Source organism: Eubalaena glacialis, chromosome 4 (assembly GCF_028564815.1).
Source record: "Eubalaena glacialis isolate mEubGla1 chromosome 4, mEubGla1.1.hap2.+ XY, whole genome shotgun sequence".
Taxonomy (NCBI): Eukaryota; Metazoa; Chordata; class Mammalia; order Artiodactyla; family Balaenidae; genus Eubalaena; species Eubalaena glacialis.
The window spans coordinates 30722532-30746043 of NC_083719.1; the positions used below are offsets into that span (position 1 = coordinate 30722532).

A 23512-nucleotide genomic window follows, 5' to 3' on the forward strand; every position below is an offset into this window, starting at 1 on the left:
AGTAATATTTTAAATGGATTGTCAAATGTACAGTCTCATCTTACACTCCTAACATTCTTGTGGGTATGGAGGGTGGTAATAATATAATCAGTGAGGTTGCTGGAAATAAAAATCAGGTCATCAGTTGCATGAAAATACTGAAAGTACTTTGTTCCCAAAGGAAGTGAATGCTTTCTATTATGAGATCTCAATTGTACCTTTGAGAGAAATGTATCCTACTTTTTTCTTCAGCCAACAAAGCTTCCGAGAAAGTATCAGCTGTATCTGCATCACTGTGGACCAGAGAATTCCCTGGTTCTGGGAGTGTGCTCCTGCTCAAACTAGTTCCCAAGGAAAACGTGTCAAAACCTAGAACCTCAGCTGGTTTTTCTTCTTCAGTTGGTTCCCATATATTCATCTCAAAAGAACCTATATTTCTCTGCACACGTTTCAGAGCTTTCACCCTCACTTTATGGATAGAATGCATGATAACAGACATCATTTCCTGAGTTTGGGGACCTAGAAAGAAAAGAACAAAAGGCCTTAAAGTTCATTAAAATGTTTCAACTCAAGACATAAGGGGATCCAATTCTGGTCCACCCTGGGAACATGAAATCTAACTGATGGCTAAGGCTTAGTTCTACAATCTTACAGATCATGCTTTTTTTCAATATCTGTTAGAAAGGTATGGTCCATATTTTTAAGGTAGAACAGCAGAAGCTAGAAAAGGTCCATTAAAGAACAATAAAAGTGACTCCATAAAAAAGTATGCCCTAGAAAACAAAAAATTTAGAAGCAATTTAACTGTTTCAAAAACCGGATAATTAGAGAAAGAATCACTATCATTCTTCTCATTCCCACAGAGTGGCACACAAGAGAAAATAAGTATAATTTTAGCCAAAGAAACAAAAACACCTTTCTGACTTCAAGTAACAGGAAACAATAGAAAGGGAAGTTTTTCAAGACTGCCTACGTAAAAATTTTTAAATATCGTTAATACATAAACATGACATTTTAGAGATTTCAAAAAAGTCTGAAAAAATATAAATCACAAATACAACGTAAGTACATTAATGCAATAATGTACAATCATAGGATATTACTAGACTTAAATAACTAGACTATAGTTCTAAAACAGAGAGTAATTTGAATTCTTTAAAAATTTCTACAACATTATGAATACCTCATTTTATTGTACTTCACAGATATTGCATCTTTTACAAATTGCAATATCTGTGAAGGTTTCGGGCAACCTTCAAGCAAGTCTACTGGTGCCATTTTTCCAGCAGCATTTGCTCACTTCGTGTCTCTGTGTCACATATTGCTAATTCTCACAGCATTTCAAACTTTTTCATTATTATGAGATTTGTTTTGGTGACCTGTGATCAGTGATCTTTAATGCTACTACTGCAAAAAGATTATGACTTGCTTATGATTATGACTCGGATAATGGTTAGCATTTTTTAGCAATAAAGTACTTTTTTAATTAAGGTATATACATTGTCTTTTTTTAGAGCACACTTAATAGACTATAGTATACTGCAAACATAACTTTTATATGCACTAGGAAACCAAAAAATTCATGTGACTTGCATTACTGCATTATTCACTTTATTATGGTGGTCTGGAACCAAACCTGTAATATCTCCAAGGTATGCTTGTGCTTAATGCCATTGAACTGTACACTTAAAAATGGTAAATTTTATATTATTTATATTTTACCACAATAAAAAAAATTTTCACAAGGTCATCTTGAATGCATAGTATAAAATAAGGAGCATAAATAACCATAAAAGGAGAATACTAGTTTTCAATAAAATATCTGCATTATACAAAGCATTATATATTCATTTTATATGTTTTATCTTGTTTAATCCTCTTTTAATACATATTCATAAAGAAGTATTAATATACTCATTTTACAAATAAGGAAAAGAGGCTCAGAGATACTGAGCAACTTGCCTATGGTCACACAGTCACTAACTGAAAGAGCCATGACATGAAGTCAGCTTTGTCTGGTTCCAAAGCAATAGAATTGGTGCTTCCGTAATGGGGAAGTGCTTCTGACTTCTCATACTCCTATCTCCAAAGAGAAATGCATAAAAACATAAGCACTAGAAAATAAATGCTTTCAAAACAAAATGAGAATCTTCAGCAATTTATCTATCAGATATCTAAGAAATAACAAATAATACCTTTCACAACATAGTGTCTGAGTCTCTGTTGAAGAGAGTGATATTTTTCTCTTAAAGGAACCCTTATGTCCTCAGGATTGGGAAATGCTTTCACAAAAATTTCTGCTACCTTCAGAAAAATTTAAAAATGAGTTTTATGAGCATCATTCTTAATTATAAATAAAATTAAAATTCTTTACAGTCTCTGATTCTGATTTAGTTTATTTTCACCTACATTTACATTACCTCTCTGATTGGTGGCAGTTCTCCAATGAGGCTCAAAATTAGATCCTGAATAAGTTCTTCAATATTGGAAAACCGAGAGAAGGGTAGCATTCTACAAGCCCATTCCACTGCACTGAGACAGTGCTCAACCATACAAGAATCAAACTTCACTTCGAGGTCCTAAATGGATATTGAAAGATATCATTTCTTTTTCACTTTAGACAGATAGACTAGATTCGTCGATCCAGCAATAATTTCCCAAGTAATATTTATTTTTCTTATTCTTGTGTAATTGATACCTTTTTTCCCTCCACATTTTCTCTTGCCTTCTGATATTGCCTGCAACTATAGGATAACTTATCACGGACATGCAGCATCCAACACAAAGCACAAAGTTCTCTGAAGCAACCTAAATCAGGAATGGAAATATCAAAGAAGATTGTATGAGTATATACATTAATATTATAACAACTGTTGGTTATTTGTTTTCCAAAATAAATGTCTTTATACTGTTGATTATAAAAGAAACATGCTCATCCTCAATACTTTATATAAAAGTTGTGGAGATCCTTACAGAATTTTTACACGTATTATTCCAGAATATTTCATACATGTCACTTGCATGAAAATATTAAAAACTTTATAGAGTAAATAAGCTACTCTATTTATTGGTAGTTTACTTGCTTTAGAGTATATTGTAGATATTTTTCAAAGCCGATACACATAGCTCTACCTAATACCATATTGTTAATTTATTTGGAAAATCACTTATTAATAGGCATTTAAGGGACTTCCTGGTGGCACAGTGGTTAAGAATCCGCCTGCCAATGCAGGGGACACGGGTTTGAGCTCTGGTCCGGGAAGATTTCACATGCTGCGGAGCAACTAAGCCCATGCGCCACAACTACTGAGCCTGCGCTCTAGAGTCCACGAGCCACAACTGCTGAGCCCGTGTGCCACAACTGCTGAAGCTCGCGTGCCTAAAGCCTGTGCTCCACAACAAGAGAAGCCACCGCAATGAGAAGCCCATGCACTGCAACGAAGGGTAGCCTCCGTTCACCACAGCTAAAGAGGGCCCGAGCACAGCAACGAAGACCCAACACAGCCAAAAATAAATAAATTTATTAAAAAAAAAATAACAGGCATTTAAGTTAAAAATTTTTCAATATTAGAAATATAATTTCCAATATAAAACAATTTTTTATTAAAAGTAATACAAGTACACAAAGATATATAAAATCATACTATGCATATACAGTTTTGCAACTATCTCTTTTTTCACCTAATGTATCTTAGATATCTTTTTTTTTTTTTTTCCTGGCCACACCACGAGGCACGCGGGATCTTAGTTCTCTGACTAGGGATCAAACCTGTGCCCCCTGCAGTGGAAGCACAGATTCTTGACCACTGGACCACTGGACCCTCAATATATTTCCATGGTGGCAACATACATATATGGTATTTTCATTATCAGCACAGTATTCTGTTACATGAAACTTCCCCGAATCAAATGTAAAATATATCATTACTAATATTTAGGCCTAATTTCTAAGCAAGCAGCTCATTTTGGACAAACCTATTGCTTTAATGGACACTTCATCAAGCTTGTGGTCTCCAGTTGCTCCAGGTCGAAAGAATGCTACACCTCCTTTACAGAAATTAAGTAACGACTGAGGGAAAGGACTCAATGAAGGAAGGGATCCTTTCATTCGAATCTGATAGTAAAGAAAGAATATGTTAATTACCAGTCATATAAGTCAATTTTTAAGGAAACTATAAAGCAACAAACAAGGCAGGTAAGATAAACCACAAACAGTGGAAAACTCAGCATGGTTCCCATACTATGTAAGAAAATATCCCTGAAATCACTTGTACTTTCAGAAACTTAGCTCACAAATTTAATTCAACAAATCCACTAGGCTAAATCTCAAAGGAAAAAAAAAAGGTTCTAGCCAAATTAACCTCTCTTGTCACTCAGTTTTGCCTAAAAAGTTCTGTATAAAAAGAATTTAATGCTATTTGCCCTGACTTTCCCCAAAGGAATAGTAAAGAAAATAAACTTAAGTATCTAACTCTACCTATGTGCATTACCTAAAAACTAATACAGAAAAAGGTATATCTACATACAAAACTTTAAAAAACTAATCTATAAGTGACAGAATTACAAAGTCATCATTTGGCAACTCCTAATAAAAAAATGACTCTAGCGAGGATCATCAATAAATGCTAAATTAGGTAAAAAATTGATGGGTTGATGGAGAACATCATAGTGGGTGGAACATGACCCAAATTCATTGATCCATCTCACTATCATGAAAAGTGAAAGAAAAAGACGTATGTGCAACATGATGTGCTGCAGAGGGGAAGTATACAATACCACTTATGAAGGATTCAATTCTAAGAAAATGTTAACCTGAATTTAATCAAACCTGTCTACTTTGATGAGGATAGATTAATTACCAGCTTAGAGAAAATAAAAGGAAAGAGGAACAACTTAAATGACACTAAATGAAAAAATGACACACAAATCCAAAATATGGTTCAGGACCAACTACCTAATCTCTCTAACAAATCAAGAACAGAAAATAAAGGAAACTACTGTGTGTTAAAGGAAACTGTGATAGAATAAAAGAAAAGGGGGACTTCCCTGGTGGCACAGTGGTTAAGAATCTGCCTGACAATGCAGGGAACACGGGTTCGAGCCCTGGTCCGGGAAGATCCCACATGCCGTGGAGCAACTAAGCCTGTGCGCCATAACTACTGAGCCTGCGCTCTAGAGCCCGTGAGCCACAACTACTGAAGCCCACGCACCTAGAGCCCGTGCTCCACAACAAGAGAAGCCAACGTAATGAGAAGCAAGTGCACTGCAAAGAAGAGTAGCCCCTGCTCGCCACAACTAGAGAAAGCCCACATGCAGCAACAAAGACCAAACGCAGCCAAAAATAAATAAATAAAAATAAACTTATAAAAAAAAAAAAGAATAAAAGAAAAGGGATCTAAGAGACATAAACCTGGGAAGAAAAGGATTAGCAGCAGGCTTGTAATCTATTTTCTCCCTCTACTATTCACTTCCAGAAAGACATGAGCTAGTCAAATCCCCTTGTAAGCATGCTAAGGACAGACTTCTTGTCAAACAAATTAATGGTATTTACCAGATGTACAGAGTCTGTCTAGGCTGGTTATTAGAAACAAATCTAGACTGTATGGATTTATGGAATATGACCCCTGGAAAATGTTACACAAGCTATATAATTAGAGAGATATAAAAAGGAGATGTTAAATAACTGAAATAGCTCCCTTTTGTGTCATGACGTTAAAAAGAAGACCAGGACACATTCTTCTGCAGTGAGAAAAGACTTGGAGCAGTGTATGCAATTCCAGAGTTCGCTACACTTCATCTGTATCTTTTGGCTACCTATATCCTTGCAATTATTGGTGCAGTTTGACCATGGATGAAAAACATGTGTCTACACAAAAACTTATACATAGGGGCTTCCCTGGTGGCACAGTGGTTAAGAATCCACCTGCCAATGCAGGGGACACGGGTTCAATCCCTGGTCCGGGAAGATCCCACATGCTGCGGAGCAACTAAGCCCATGCACCACAACTACTGAGCCTGTGCTCTAGAGCCCGTGAGCCACAACTACTGAAGCCCGCATGCCTAGAGCCTATGCTCCACAGCAAGAGAAGCCACTGCAATGAGAAGCCCGCACACTGCGGGGCTTCCCCCCCCCAACTCTCTAACCAAGAGTAGCCCCTGCTCGACACAGTTAGAGAAAGCCCACGCGCAGCAACAAAGACCCAACGCAGCCATACGTACATACATACATACATACATAAATACATAAATAAATAAACTGCACCCCCCCAAAAAAAAAACTTATACATAAATGTTCATAGCAGCATTACTCATAATAGCTAAAAAGTGGAAGCAATCCAAATGTCCATCAATGGATGAAGAGATAAACAAAATGTTATATATCCATACAATGGAATATCATTCAGCCACAAAAACGAATAAAGTACTGACTCATGCTATGACATGGATGACCTTTAAAACCATTATGCTAACCTAAGTGTCCATCATCGGATGAATGGATAAAGAAGATGTGGCACATATATACAATGGAATATTACTCAGCCATAAAAAGAAATGAAATGGAGGTATTTGTAATGAGGTGGATGGAGTTAGAGTCTGTCATACAGAGTGAAGTAAGTCAGAAAGAGAAAAACAAATACAGTATGCTAACACATATATATGGAATCTAAGGGAAAAAAAAAAAGGTCATGAAGAACCTAGTGGTAAGACGGGAATAAAAACACAGACCTACTAGAGAATGGACTTGAGGATATGGGGAGGGGGAGGGGTGAGATGTGACAGGGTGAGAGAGTGTCATGGACATATATACACTACCAAATGTAAAATAGATAGCTAGTGGGAAGCAGCCGCATAGCACAGGGAGATCAGCTCGGTGCTTTGTGACCACCTAGAGGGGTGGGATAGGGAGGGTGGGAGGGAGGGAGATGCAAGAGGGAAGAGATATGGGAACATATGTATATGTATAACTGATTCACTTTGTTATAAAGCAGAAACTAACACACCATTGTAAAGCAATTATACTTCAATAAAGATGTTTAAAAAAAAAAAAAAACCATTATGCTAAGTGAAAGAAGCCAGTCACAAAAGGCCACATATTGTATGATTTCACTTATATAAAATGTCTATAGTAGGCCAATTCGAAGAGACAAGAAAGTAAATTAATGGTTGCCAGGGGCTGGGAAGAAAAGGAAATGGAAGTTACTACTAATCTGTTTCTTTTTTGGGGTGATGAAAATATTCTGGAATTAAACAGTGGTGATGGCTGCACAACTCTGTGAATATACTAAAAACCAAGGGATTGTACATTTTTAAAAGGTGAATTTTATGGAATGTAATTTATATATCAATTAAAAAATGGTAAAGAAATTAGCTAAAATAAAGATTCTGCATTATATTAGTTTCCTATTACTAGCCTAACAAATTACCAGGAATTTGATGGCTGAAACCAACACCCATTTACTACCACACAGTTTCTGTGGATCAGAAGTCTAGGTACAGCTCAGCGGGCTCTCTGCTTAGAGTCTCACAAAGCCAATCAAAGTAACAGCAGGGCTGCCTTCCTTTTTAGAGATTCTAAGTGAAATTTATTTCCAGGCTCATTCAGGTTGTTGACAGAATTCCATTCCACGTGGTTACAGGACTGAGGTCCCCCATTTCCTTACTGGCTATAGGCTGGGGAAACATTTTCAGTTTCTAAAAGCTGCCTTCATTCCTCAGATAATGGCCCTCTTCAAACCAGCAAGGTTGAACCGAGTCCTTATCACTCTTCTAATCCTCCCTTGTGCCTCATTTCTCCTGCCTTCCTTTTCCACATTTCACTTGCCTAGAGCCTGTGCTCTGCAACAAGAGAAGCCACCGCAGTGAGAAGCCCGCGCACCGCAACGAAGAGTTGCCCCCGCTCGCCGCAACTAGAGAAAGCCCGCGCGCAGCAACGAAGACCCAACGCAGTCCAAAAAAAAAAAAAGAATAAAGGAAACCGTTTTCTACAACAAGCAATTTTTAAAATAAAATTTCCTATAACAAACACTCAGGCTCAACAGATCTTGAAACTATTAAAAACAATCTTTCAATAATACAGGAAAACTCTTTGCCCTTCTTAGTAAACATCCTTAAAAACACCTTTGGGATAACAAGATATAGAATGAGTATAGTTTTAATAGTTTTAACTTGTATTTTTATGGTAGCTGTATGCAAATTTCACAAACTTTTCTCTCTAAAAAGCGGATAATTTTCAAAAACAACTTGATAAACAACTTCTCAGTCTCTCTTAGGGTTTCTACTAAAAAAAGTTGTAAACTCTCGTTACATTTAGTAATTTAATCAAGGGCCAAATTTTAGATTTTGGGGGCTAATAATATTTAGCTCCACATTTTACAGAGAGACAGACAACAAGGGAATTGCAGCTGGGTAAGGGACATACAAGCAGATGTCCCATCTGGCTGCAGATCAGGTAAGAATGCAGCTACATCTCAGCTGAAGTCAGTGTAGAAGAGGATGACAGCCCCAGAATCAAACTGAACTGCCCATCTCCGAAGACAGGAAGGGGGAGACTCTGACTGGGGGTGACTACTGCAAGGAAACACACTGCCAAGAACTAACTCTAACTCTCCACAGTTTGACACCACAGAAGCCCCCACGGAACACAGATAACGTCTCAGGAAGAAGTGGGGTAAACCCTGAACTAAGCGCAAATCTTCAATGATTGTGGGAAAAGAAAGTAACTGGGGAAAAAAAAAAGTAACTGAAATTACCTGGAATTAACTGACTAGGTTACACTTTCTATTGTCAGACCACATGGGACTAACACTGAGCTCCAGTTCAGAGTCCTTATCTTTCAGCAGAAAGAACCTGGTCTGTCAAGGTTTCGTACTATAAATAAGCCTGAAACTTATGTATTTATAGGGCAGGATTCCTTGGGAAAATATCACAATTATAAATATTAATAAATATTAGTATATTTAAATTGTTTACCATACTGTTAACGAGTCTAAGCTCATACTGCTTGCTGCACTACAGGCCAATAATCGACAAATGAGTTCTTGGGGCAAGGAATAACGACTTTATTCAGAAAGCCAGCAAACCGAGAAGATGGTGGGCTCATGCCGCAAAGAACCATCTTGCCTGAGTTAGAATTCAGGCTCCTTTTATACTAAAAGGGGAGGGAGTAAAGTCAAACACTTCCTGGTTCCCATCAGCCTCTGGAAGGCATGTGTTAATTTCTTCCTCCCTGCAGTCAGTCACAGGTGGACCTGGTCAGGACGTTTCCTGTTAGCTAAAAAGAGGTATTTTAGCTTAATGCTCATTACCAGGGAAGCAGGGTTCCCAAAGATGGGCCATTATGTATAATTTAAGGTTAGAGGCAACAACCCTTTAGTGATTAACTTGTAATAGAATACAAAAGGTTCTTCCCTATTTCAATAGCACATAAGTGACTAGGACATTTCCATACCTTCTGCATGACTTTTCTTGCCCATCTCAACTGCAAGATGTACCACTGTGCTACAGGAAAAGAACACCGAGCTGCCCGGAAAAGCAAGAGAACACGCTGAAGGATTCCAGACACCTTTTGGCGATTATCTTTTTCAGCTTTTAAAAGAAGATCATCACCATCTTCCTAAAAAAAAAAGTAACAACAATTTTAGTAGCTAGTAAAACAGAAACTTAAAATGTTAAAGTGAAAATAAAGATAGTGCCTCTCAAAGTAGAATATTCCTGGACATCTATAAAGGAAGTTTTGAGGCATGGCCTCAGATATTAACTACAGCTATTTCTAGTGTCAAGGAAACACTTCTCTCACCTCAAACAATGTAAAGGGATAAGTCGACCCTAATCCCAAGTCTTCGGCTACAACAGTTGAAGCCATCACCCCTGACTCCATGGGTGGAATGTTACAGAGAAAGCTCCTTTCAAAAAGAATGACTTTTCCCTTCCTCTTCCTGGAAAAATCCCATTATATTTCAATGTCACCTCCTCTGTGAAGCCCTCCCATTCTGTGCTACTATGACACTTTGCTCAGACTTCCATTATAGCTTTCACTAATCTATTCTTGCTGATTTATGTATCTGTTTCCCACACTATTGAGAACTACCCAGGAGCAAAGGCCTTGTCATATAGTGCCTAGAGTAAACTCCAGTATGTGGTAGGATCCAACAAATGTTTCTTGAATAAACACAATTCAAGTCAGTAGCTACAGATTAATTTCCCAGAGAATGAGATAATGTGAGTACTGTAAACATTTGCTTCCCCAACCTTCTCCTACCATTGTCACTTCTTAAGGGTATTCAGTTTTTATTTGGGTATCTGCCCCTCTCCTACATAGCCAAATGATTCAAGGAGAGCTGATCCCATATCCCTAGCTGCCAAGGAAGGCCCTAGTCAATTGCCAAGCAGTACCTTGTATTAGCCCTAGCCAAGGTGTTTGATTCGAGGACAGGGAAGTGACCTCAGTCGCTCTTACAAGAGTAACTCTCAGTACTCTTGCTTGGAATGCTGGGAGAGAAATACTTTTACTGCTTTTCTTTCTCCCCTTCCCACTCCCTTTGGACATGGACAAGGTATCCTTAGAAGCTACTGGCAGCTATCCTGCTCCCACAAAGGGAGCCAGCCTTAAACTGAAGCTGACACCTTAGAAAACGAACTAAAAGAAAGAATCCAAGTCTTTGGTAACATAACTGGGCTTCTCAATTACGCCAGCCAATATTTACCAAGTTTTCTGTTACTTACAACCCAAGGGGTTCTAACTGATATAGAGGGACATTTAAGAGAAATCCTACCATTGAAGATTATTTTACTAAAAAATAATAAAATGAAGTACTACTAAGGATAGTTACAAAACTAATAACAGCATAGCATATCCAAAAATATCTTAAATGCTATTTCTAATTCCTAAACCAACATACTGAAGACTCAGATATGAGAGGAAAGAGGAATTACTGAGAAATACCATGGACTACTTATTCTTTCCATTTGTAATATATTACACCTGAAATATCAACAAATGAAATATTTTAACCTACTGAAACGTAACTTGAAATATAACAATGAGAATACAGCAAATAAGTCTAAAAAAAGAAAAAGAAAAAAAGTTGCCAATTCTGAAAAAGTAGTAAAGAAACAATACCAGAATCAATTTAAACTAATTAAATATTAAAACAATTTAAATGTAAATAATTTACATTAACACTTTAAATCCTAAAACCAGCTAATTGTAATGTTATGATTTTCAATAAGAGCAGAGGAAAAGTTCCTGAGAGGAATACAGTATTGCTATTTATAAGACAGAACTATCATTTGAAAAGTGTAGGAGAAAAAAATGACCTTTCAAACCAAAGAAAAATCAAACTAAGTCTTTCAAAAGAGGCACAGACAATGAGATGAATAAAAGACTAAAATAATGTATGGCTTGGGACTTCCCTGATGGCGCAGTGGTTAAGAATCCACCTGCCAATGCAGGGGAATCGGGTTCAAGCCCTCCCTGGTCCTGGAAGATTCCACATGCCACAGAGCAACTAAGCCCATGTGCCACAACTACTGAGCCTGCACTCTAGAGCCTGCGAGCCGCAACTACTGAGCCCATACGCCACAACTACTGAAGCCTGCATGCCTAGATCCCGTGCTCTGCAGCAAGAGAAGCCACCGCAATGAGAAGCCCACGCACCACAACAAAGAGTAGCCCCCGCTCGCCACAACTAGAGAAAGCCCGGACGCAGCAACAAAGACCCGACGCAGCCAAAAATAAATAAATAAATAAAAAATAAAATAAAAAATAATGAATGGCTTCTAAATTCTGACATTCTTTATTTTGCTACCCTAAACAAATGTTTATTTTTTTAAAATCTGGATACAGAGAAATATCTCTTAATTTTGTTTTATTATTGAAATAATTTTATTTCAATAATTTTAACATTTATTGAATGCTTACTATGTGTCCTAGGCCCTAAAGTAAAAGCTTTTACAGGATATCTCATTTAATACTCTCAATAATGCTGTCAGAGGTACTATCATCATCTTCATTTTACAGATAAGGAAACTGAAACATCAGTTTAGTACACTGCCCAATATTACACAATAAATAAACAGCAAAGCTGGAATCCAGAAGTTAGCTTCAGAGCCTGCATTTTTAACTTGATGATTATTATCAAGTTGATTTTAAAAATTGGACAAAATCAACTTTAAATTAATTAAAAGATTAAGCACTAAGCTTACTTCACTAAGAATAGCTGGCTGAGGACAATATAATGGAGGAGCTGGAAGATACAAGCCGACTGGCACTAAGCCCCACAGTCTCTGACTGAAGTCCTTGGCAGAGTTTATCAGAAGCTGAAATGTCTCTGAAAGAATATCTGCATCAGCCATAACTGCTGCTTTCAGTACTTCCTGCACAGAACCAAATAGCAGATCTGCATCTTCTTCTTCAATGGGATCTAGCAAATACAAAATTAGGTAAAGTAGTTAAAATTTATATTATACTTTTCATGCTATTTTGTAGGATAAAATTTCATATCTGAAAAAGCTGATTGCCAAAAATGAACATATTGGTTGACATGCAAAAAACCCAAACTTCTAGACAGAAACTTAATCAAGATTCTCTTACTTTTAAGATTATAGGTAATCAGAGCACAAAGACTTTTCCAAAATTATACAAGATACTGTAATAAGAATTATATAATAAAAATATTCTTGGAATATAGTTGTGACTCAAAAATAATAATAAAAGAGAAAATATTAATGGGAAAAATAAAATGTCAATAAGGACTCCAAAATAATATACAACATTACATGAAGGCAGTGAGAGAGTAATTATTTTCTTTTTCATAATAGTCCATCACAGTAGTTTTATAATAAAAAGGACTTGTGAAGCTAAAAAAAAACCTAGAAATATACAGAATAGTCATACAGTATGGCTTCAATTATATAAATATTTGTATATATGGAGACATGTCCCAGAAGGCAAAATGCAGAGATGCAGGTGGCAGAATTGGAGATTTATGTACTTTTATATTAGGAAATATTTTAAGCATACTTTAAGGTATAGAATATAATATGAAAACACTCACATACTGACTTTTCATCCTTGTCTGATATTAACATGTTTCCTACATTCAATGTAGATTTTAAAAAAAATGTTGCAAATACAGCTGAAAATTCCTTAGGTACCAATCTTATTTCACTTCCTCTCTCCAGAGGTAGTCACTATCCAGAATTTGGTGTGGCTCTACTGAAACTCCTATTAGACATATGTTGTGTCTTCGTATTCTATACAAAGTTTAACTTCTCTTTCATATTTTCCAACTCTTTTCTTTATATCTATACATTTTTATCTCTCTATATATATTTTTTGTGTGTGTGTATATATACAGAGATAGATCAAATTTGTTTTCCAGTTCACTAACCATCTGCTGAGTTTTTTGTTTTTAAATCAGTTTGTTGAGGTATAATTTACATACACTAAAATTTATCCTTTTTAAGTGTACAGGTCAATGAGTTTTGTTTGTTTTTTGTTTGTTTGTTTTTTAAAATATTTATTTGGCTGCACTCTTAGCTGCGGCACGCGGCTTAGTTGTGGCATGCGGGATCCAGTTCCCTGACCAGGGATGGAATCTGGGCCCCCTGCACTGGGAGTGCAGAGTCTTAACCACTGGACCACCAGGGAAATCCCCAGTTCAATGAATTTTGGCAAATCTATATAGCCTATAAGAACACTTTCATCACTCCAAAAAAGTTCTTATACCCTTTTGTTGTCAACTCCCCCCTTACTCCCATGTAACCATTGATCTGTTTCTTGTCCCTATAGTGTTGCTTTTTATAAAATCACATAAATGGAATCACACAGTGTGTAGTTTTATTTCTGAGTTCTTTCATTCAGCATAATGGTTCTTCAATTCATCCATGTTGTTGCATGTTATCAGTAGTTTGCTCCTCTTTCTTATTTATTATTCCATTGTACACATAAATTGCAATTTGTTCTTCCATCCACAAGTTGATAAGCATTTGGGTTGTTTCAAGTTTTTGGCTATTATGAAAAAGCTGCTATGAACATTCATATACAGGCTTTTCAGTGGACCTATGTTTTTATTTTTCTTGGGTAAATACCTAGGGGTGGAATCCATTGACTTCTCTTTGTTTCTGACCCCTGGAAATTTCCCTTACTTTCTTTAAATCTTAGCCTTTAAATGCATATCTTTATATTTTATCTAGAAACACACTGTATCTATGTATTTATTGTGGGAGAGTTTTCAGATCATCTAAAACAATATATTGCCAGAACTGGAAGTTCAGACTGGGAATTTTTTAGTCCTTTTTTTCAAAATCAACTTTCATGTAGATATATTATCTTTTCATTTACTAAAAAAAAAACTTGACAGAAAATTATCAAAGAAATTTTCAGTCTGATTTCCAAGTATTATGAATTCTTTCCAGAAAGAGAAGTTATAATTAATAAGCTCTAGGAATCTAGAGAAGTCTCACTCCTTAATGGAGACAAGCACTAATAAAACAAAACAGCTATCCTGGTTTTATCATTAAATATATGACTTTAAGTAACAGACTTCATTACTTTTTGTCTAAATTTCCCCATCTTTAAAACAGATGAATTTTATAGAGCTCCTGGGTAAATCTATGTATTACATGTAATATTATATTTTTTTTTATAATACCACTCAGAACTTTTCAAATTAAAAGCAAAAAACAACTCTATGATTTATGCATTAGGCAAGAGGTTCTAAGTACCCCTCGATGTCTGAGATTCTACGATTCTATGACTGCAAAAGAAAACAATCTAAATGCAGCAAAATACCACTAGTATAAAGAAAGGTTATGTATGGAAAATCAGAATATCATTCAGATACTGAACATTGTATTTTGAACTGCATCAGTTTGGGATGCTCCCATTAAGAATAAATAGCAAAAATTTTTGATAAGCTTATTACTTCAAAGCATTAATATATGTGTGGGTACTTAAAAGCTTTTTAAAATACCATAAGCTTTATATTAATTAAGCTGATACATGTGTCGACCATACATAGGTAACACACCTGTAAACTGTTTGTATTTTGAGCCCATTTCATTCTTTGCTTCCAAAGAGGCTGGCTGACCTAAAAAACACTGCAGTTTTTCCTGGAAAATCTGTGCTGGAGTCATATTTAATGGTAGATTCAGACCCTTTTTCCTGGACCTGAAATCACATCAAATTAAGGGAAAAGAATACAAATTTTGAAAAAATGAAACATACACACATCAAGAACTAAACATGAAATTTTAAAGAACAGAGAAATTCACTTTATTCATCCTGTATTTAGACAAGAAATAAGCAAGGAAATACTGTATTAAGGATAGTATTAAGGCTTTCCATAATTATGGTACTAATATAGCTCCTCATCCTTACCTCCCACTGCTGCCCTACATACGTACTCTATCCAAACCAAACCAAACTTGCTTTTGCCATATGCCTCTGCTCACGTTTGGAATGTTCTCTCTCCCTACAGCTACGCAGTTTGTCAAGATTCCATCTTCCCTTCAATGCCCATCTCAAATGACATCTCCCACATAAAGTATTTACTATCCTTCCCTCACTTGATATTATTGCTCTCCCTACTGTACCACGGGCACTTTTCTTACCATACTATGTAAATTATAATAATGTTTTGTCCTATTTTCTCTATTAAACTATAAATGCCTAAGCATAGAAACTATGTACCATTTAAGTTTACAATCCACTAAAATACCTGGCATAGAGCTTGGTACAGAGTGGTTACTTAATAAATAAACATACATTGAATTATTGAATTAAAAAATATAGAAGACACAGCAATACCATAACCTTCAGAATAGTTAAAATACAGGGATTAGTTTGATTAGCTTAAAACTCAAATCCTGTTTGGGAAAGACAAACTCTCCCATTGACTATAGGCCCTTTGAGGGCACTACTAACAAATTAATGTGCTAAATAGATGTTTTAACACCATAAGTAAGCCTCTGATCTGTCCAGTACAGTAGCCACTAGCTGCATATAGCTCTCTAAATTTAAATTAATTAAAATTAGATGGAAAATCCAGTTCCTTGGTCTTACTATCCACATTTCAAGTGCTCAATAAATACATGTGGCTAGTAGCTATCAGATTGGAGAGCACATACAGAATATTTCCATTACTGAAGAAAGTTCTATTGGACAATGCTGAACTAAGGATTCCACAAAATGCGTAAATACCAGCAATGAGTGAAATAAAAAATATTTTAGATGACACCATCATACTTTCCTAAAAATACATACCTTGTAAAATTGCTATCATGTTTACAGAACAATTGCAAGGCCACACCAATGGAAACAGACGTCTTCCAGTCTCCAAGTTTATGTGCCAACCACACAGCTTCTGGAACCAGGCCACCAATAAATAATAATTCAAGGGCATATTCAACTGTCCACACATTAGAAAGATTCTGCTCTCTAACAACACTGGCCACCTTCGAGTGTTGCAGAGGAATAAGTCGAAAGGGCTGCTCTGTGAGTAAATTAAAGAAAATGGATTTTACAATTATATATACAAAAACTCATACCACCTTATATAGATCTCTTCAATCAGTATTTCCTACACAAAACCACAACAAGGAAGATACATACAAAATGGCCTAAAATAATGCTTAACATACTTTAGAATAGTTTTTTTAACACTGAACACTGTCTCTCTTTAGTGGGTCATGAAGCAAATGTCAGCATTCCTAAAAAAATGAAACAGAGTAGACATAGAAACAAAAGAGTATCAGAATGCATTACACAAAATAAAGGTAAATAAGTACAGTTTAATGAAACTTTTTGGTCAGATAATATAAACGTACACACACATGTAAATGTACCGGTCACAGTGTACAGTTTACTACTGTGGGCTGCTCTGAAATATACAGCTATTTCTCCTATTGTATACGAAATTTGGAGGGCAGAGACTGCATTTTACCTGACTTTGCATTCCTCATAGTGTCATGGGATAAAAAACTAGTTTGAGGTAATACTCAAGCATATTAAATGTTCAATGTATTAGTGTTTAACAGAAAGAAGAAAACTGTGATTTTCAGTAATCCTGAATAAATGACAAGATTTCAGTCTGGCCTGAGATTAAATACAAAGGGTAATAATATCCTTCTCCCCAGCCTTCTGTATCCTTCCCTAATTAAAGTAACTTGAATGAGAAATTTGAAAATACGATGACAGAACTGTTATCTTTTAAAAAATACATATTGCTAAGATTTTCACTCACTCCCTCAAAATAAAACTGGTAATTAGTATATGTAGGTTTTTGCTCCTTGAAATGAAATGATTAGTTTCTTATGTGATCTGCATAGGCTCTGCCCACACCAAGCACTAACATTTTAGCTCTTTGACAAAGATACGGAAAGAAACGAAAAATTTAGTCAATCGATGACTGTATGATTCTGCATAGGCAAACAGCCAAGAGATTGATGAAATTTTTCCAGTTTTTAATTCACTATGAGTAAGGCACTGTACCATTAAAAGAACTTGAATGATTTAATTTTCTGAAAATTTTACTGCTTTCACACAGCAAACATCATACCAAATAAGCAACTCAAATCCCCAATACATTCTGCCACTAGTTCTGATTTAAAAGATTAACATGAAATATATTCTAAGTCAAGCCTGCTAATATCATTTTTCAAAACAGAGGGAGATTAAAGAAATTAAAGGATATATACCAACTTTCAGATATTTAAATTTTCAACAATCATAGTCTAGTCTCGGGCATAGGAAAAGAACACAAAGCCTTCTCTCCTACTCTCTCCTCTAACTGGGAAGATATTTACGTAGGGAATAAAAAGGTGTGTCTCTGAGCTTTTATGAATGTTTATGAATCTGCCCAGAAACAATTCAATAACTCTGTCACTTTTCGTCACAAAGTGTGATAAATATCAGTCTCCCTTAGGTATGTAAAGTCATCTGTAAAGATAAAAATCATGAGCAAAGAGCAAAAGTCCTATAAATATTGTAAGACAGAAAGATAAGAAATTAAGACAAATCTTCTGAATACCAGGATTGTACCTTTTTTTTTTTTTTTTAGATTTTTCTAAAAACCACATGAGGGCTTCCCTGGTGGCGCAGTGGTTAAGAATCCGCCTGCCAATGCAGGGGGCACGGGTTCGAGCCCTGGTCCAGGAAGATCCCACATGCCGCGGAGCAACTAAGCCCGTGCACCACAACTACTGAGACTGTGCTCTAGAGCCCACAAGCCACAACTACTGGGCCCACGTGCCACAACTACTGAAGCCCGCGCGCCTAGAGCCCGTGCTCTGCAACAAGAGAAGCCACCACAATGAGAAGCCCGCGCACGGCAACGAAGACCCACCGCAGCCATAAATAAATAAATAAATAAATAATATATTTTAAAAAATAAAAACCACATGAGTTCTGCCTCTCTCCTTCAGTAAAATTATATGGATTAAGGATACAATTTGTTATCAGAAACATTATTACCAAAAACAGGGAGCACAAGTAGTAAATACCTCAGTTGTGACAAAATAAAGAGAGCTTAAATAAAAAACTATTTTAATAATAATAAATAGTGTCAAATGTACAAGGAAATAAGTAATATCCAACTGAGAGGTTCAGTCAGAGGAAAGCATAAAGGTGAGAGAAAGAAGCACAGGCTGTTCTCAGAGAGAAAAGGAGGGAGCACCAGCTGAAACTGAGTTAGTGGCCAATGGAGAGGGAAAGGGGAGAAGGTAGATCCCGGAAAAACAGAGCACCTGTTTCTCTGTTTACACCAGCTCCCTAAGAGGAGCCATAATCAGGTCAGGGCCAACTTTTCTTCCCCAGGGAAGCAGACACCTATGAAAAGGAACCTCTAGACAATTTCCTTTCTGATCCTACCTTACATATAAGGCTCTCTAGGGTCTAGAAGCTCCTGAAAACCCTGATGACACTAGAGTCTAACACTACTGTTGAAGCATCCAAGTGGGTGGGGACAGTCCTCCACTCCCACCCACACCCTGAGAAAATTACATTAGAGTCCGAACACATAGCTCAAAATCCACAGATGTGTAATTAAATCTGATGACCACTTGTTGCTACTTCTATTAAACTTCTAATTATATTACATCTTGTACTACTCTAATCTATGTGTGCCTTGTACATGCTTATCAGTTCATGTTATTTCCTGCTTAAAGCCCTCCAATCACTTCCCATTGTACCTAAAATAAAATTCAGATTTCATACCCTGGCTTACATCACCTGGCCGTCTATCTCTGTCTTCGTCTCATACCACTCTCTACCTCACCCTCTTTGCTCCAGCTACACCAGTCTTTCAGTTTCTCAGACACATCAAGTTTGTCCTTGCTCTAGAGCCTTTGCACAGGCTCAGGTTATAATGCTCTAAGTCCTATGTGTCCATGGCTGGCTCTTTCTTGTCATTAAGAGTTCAGCTTAAATGTCATCCCCGCAGAGAGCTCTTCCCTAAATTCACCACCTGAACTACCGACTCAGTCACAATACATTTCTCTACTTCAGTTCTCTGCATAATAAGTATCACAATTTGATAGATCTTTGTTTATATATGCATTTATTTAATTTTCTGTCTCAATCTATTAGATGTAATTCCATAAAAGAACAGGTATTTCATCTGTTTTGTTCATGGCAGTTAGGATAAATCTGTTTCAAATGTCAAGACAAGACAAAACTACAGATGTTTTCATATTAATTTCATATGGTGCAAGCTAATATATTTCCAGCACCTACAACACTACTTGACACGTAGCAGGCACTAATAAAAACTACTGGAATGAATGAATATCATAGAAATCTGTGTACATGTTTATTTCCATTAGGGTAGGGCAGTTACCTCACACAGATTAGGTACATTTTGACTCTATTAATGAAATGATTAAATAGAGCAAAGAAAATGATCCAAATAAAATTATAAAAGTAAAATGTCCAAATAAAATTAAATTCTAAATTAGCATCCTCAAAATTTGTTAAATTACCACATTTTTATAGCCCTTTTACTTTAAAAATGGAAACTTTATAAATGCCAATGTGTCCAAAATTTGCAATTTAAAAATACATATTCAATAAAAACGAGTCCAAAGCAATTACCTTTCTCAGATTATATTCATTCGTAAATAGTCACTTGCGTATCTCCTTAGCGTTCAGGCACTGGGCTAGAACAGTTTTATTTCCATAGACTAATGATCACCGTATAATATGATTTTAAATATTATGTGCAAAAACAAGGTGAGAAAGTTATTTGTTTACCTGTTTTAATATGAAGGGGAGGAAGAACATTCACATTGTGAGGTGGCAAAATGCAAAGCAGCTGATTGGTGAAATAGGCAGCCATGAAGCGAGCCATGGACTGGATAACCCTCACCGCCGCTTCAGGATGAACATTTCCAGTCACTCCAAACTCACAATGAGACTTCTCAGGAACTGCAGGATACACCAAATGACCAAAGGAGATTCTGACCAAACTATCAAAAGTAGTAATATTTAAGTTCCCAACATTATGCAACAAGAAAATTATAATTACAACTTTTTTCTGAGATGAACACCCATGGCCTACATAAGTTAACTTATAATAGCTATCTACACTTCTTGAAGACAATAGAACAAAAATAATTAGCTCATAATTATGAGCACATACACTTAGGAACTCTTTGTAACCTCAAGCTACTAGTTTTATCTAAAAACATGGAAGGATCTATACAAACAATCCAGCCATAATGGACTTGCAAGTTTAGCATTTCATTATTTATTTTCCCTTCTTTCTTCCCTTTCTAATTTTCTTTCTTTAATGAAAGGAGGCAGGGTTTACTACAAAGATAATCTGAAAAGCACCAGAGCAGTGATTCTTCATGCTTTTTTCTGTACCGTTAGGTCTGGATATTATGATATACTTCCATTAGTAAGAGTAACTCCTTACCATAGATTCTTCTGGGAGGTATGGACAAAAGGAACACGTGGAGTGGAGGGAGAAGGCAGGGGAGGGAGAGAGTTACATCACTATTTCTAGGGTGATTCTGATATAAACTAGTAGGAGCAAACATGTGTCATCCCTATTTGAAAATCAAAACTCAATAATATAAATTGGCATTCAGATATATGAAAATAAACAGTTAAAACTATTAAACACAGATAAATACTAAGTTAACATTAGTTTTTATAAAATGTATGGCCCCAACAATGGCAAAGTATCTTTCTTTCTCAGAAGTCACTTGGGGGAATTCCCTGGTGGGCCAATGGTTAGGACTCCGTGCTTCCACTGCAGGGGTCCCGGGTTTGATCCCTGGTTGTGAGAACTAAGATCCCACAAGCCACGTGGCACAGCCAAAAAAAAAAAAAAAAAAAGAAAGGAAGTCACTTGGTAGGTATTCACAATAATATTAAGTTCTATATGTGTATGGCCATTTCTATCTTGTCACTTCTTGGAAGCTTGTGCCTGGTTTCCTCCGGACTTCACCCCATGCTCCTTTTCCCTTTGCTGATTTTGCTTTGTATCCTTTCATTGTAATGAATCACAGGTGTGAGTACAACTATATACTAGGTCCTGTGGGTCCTCCCTGTGAATCCCTGAACTTGGGGGTAGTCTTGGGGACTCCTGACCCAGTAGGGATATGATTAATATACTCTAAACAATTGTCATTAAAAATTAAAACAAATACATTACAATAGGTTCAACTTATCTTGAAATTTATTATGTCATGACAATACTACTGAAAAAAAAAAAAAAATAGAATATCAGTCAGTTAAAAAGTCACACATAAAAGTCTTCCACTCATACACAGCTACGAGTCTTTTTGGAGGGCAATTTGACACCAGGCATCAGAAGTCTTAAAACCATGGATTCTCTTTGATCCTGTACCCTCATTTCTCAAAATTTAACCTACAGATATTATTAGTAATGTTCACAAAAATTTATGTACACTACAGCATTATTTAAAATATCAATAGTAAATAGGTGGTACCAATCTAAAATGTGCAATAATGAGGAAAAGGCTTAATAGTTTTTAAAAAGAATATTATTTACATTGGAAAATATTCATCATAATATTAAGTTTAAAAGATTACAGGGCTTCCCTGGTGGCGCAGTGGTTGAGAATCTGCCTGCCAATGCAGGGGACACGGGTTCGAGCCCTGGTGTGGGAGGATCCCACATGCCGCGGAGCAACTAGGCCCGTGAGCCACAATTACTGAGCCTGCGCGTCTGGAGCCTGTGTTCCGCAACAAAAGAGGCCGTGATGGTGAGAGGCCCGCGCACCGCGATGAAGAGTGGCCCCCGCTTGCCGCAACTAGAGAAAGCCCTCGCACAGAAACGAAGACCAAACACAGCCATAAATAAATAAATAAATAAAATTTTTAAAAAACCATTCTTTTAAAAAAAAAAATACAAAACAGAATATACATATATAAATGTATATAGACAAAAAATGGTAGAATTAAGTGATTTTATTTTCTTCTTTAAGCCTTTCCATATTTCAAAATTGTCTAAAATGAACTTGTATTACTTCTGTAATGAACACAAAAATTTAAAAAGACAAATATCACCAAAAGTAAGAAATCTATAAACAGTGGCTGCATATGACATCACTTATACGTGGAATCTAAAAAAATGATACAAATGAACTTATTTACAAAACAGAAACAGACTCATAGACTTCAAAAACAAACCTATGGTTAGCAAAGGGGAAAAGTGGGGGGGAGGGATAAATTAGGAGTTTGGGAGTAACATATACACACTACTATATAAGAACTAGATAATCAAGAAGGACCTACTGTATAGCACAGGGAGCTCTACTCAGTATTCTGTAATAACCTACATGGGAAAAGAATCTGAAAAAAAATGGATATACGTATAACAACCACTTTGGTGTACACCTGAAACTAACACAACATTGTAAATCAGCTATACCCCAGTATAAAATAAAAATTACATTTAAAAAAAATGCAGAGAAAATATGAATACCAGAATAAAAATGTCATGGTATTCTACCATCTATCTCACCTCAAAAAAAACAAAACAAAACAACAACAACAACAAAAAAAACAGTGGCTGAAGCCAAAGAAACTAATACTGTTCTGATAAACCAGTGAAAATCAAAGAAAGGGTTTTATGTAAGAGATGGGCCCCACTTCTCAAACTATTTTTAGAAGCCTTTGTAAACTAACTTTTTTGATCACTATTTTCCACCAGTAAAATTATGTTCTAAACCAATAAATAATCAGTTATTAGAAAAAAAAAAAAACAAACAAAACTCCATTAGAGTCATGAACTCCATTTAGAAAGTTCTGATATATTGAGCCTTTCTGACACATTCATACGCATAGTATACATCTAATGGTCTATGACCGTATAACCATTATAACTATATTATGTGTTCATTCATATATATCTTTTACTCTGGTTACTGCTTAATTTAAATATACCTCTTTTAAAAAGGACAATCCAAATATTCTGCAGCCTATTAAGCAATTTTAAAAAGACTCAGAATACCTCAGAAAGTGATTTTCATCCCTTTACTGAACAACCTTAAGCAACCA

General features: G+C 36.0%; 1 protein-coding gene across 1 annotated transcript in view; it reads right to left on the minus strand.

The window, feature by feature from the left end:
* The window catches only part of CPLANE1 (ciliogenesis and planar polarity effector complex subunit 1), a 130444-nt gene that overhangs the window by 84588 nt on the left and 22344 nt on the right, over window positions 1–23512 (minus strand). Inside the window, exons 16-25 of the mRNA XM_061189194.1 lie at window positions 20231–20404; window positions 16247–16475; window positions 15012–15151; window positions 12184–12401; window positions 9428–9592; window positions 3955–4093; window positions 2678–2787; window positions 2400–2558; window positions 2175–2283; window positions 198–498 (exon numbers count right to left, since the gene is read on the minus strand). Coding sequence (XP_061045177.1) covers window positions 198–498; window positions 2175–2283; window positions 2400–2558; window positions 2678–2787; window positions 3955–4093; window positions 9428–9592; window positions 12184–12401; window positions 15012–15151; window positions 16247–16475; window positions 20231–20404 — 1744 coding nt within the window. The remainder of the gene's footprint in view (window positions 1–197; window positions 499–2174; window positions 2284–2399; window positions 2559–2677; window positions 2788–3954; window positions 4094–9427; window positions 9593–12183; window positions 12402–15011; window positions 15152–16246; window positions 16476–20230; window positions 20405–23512) is intronic.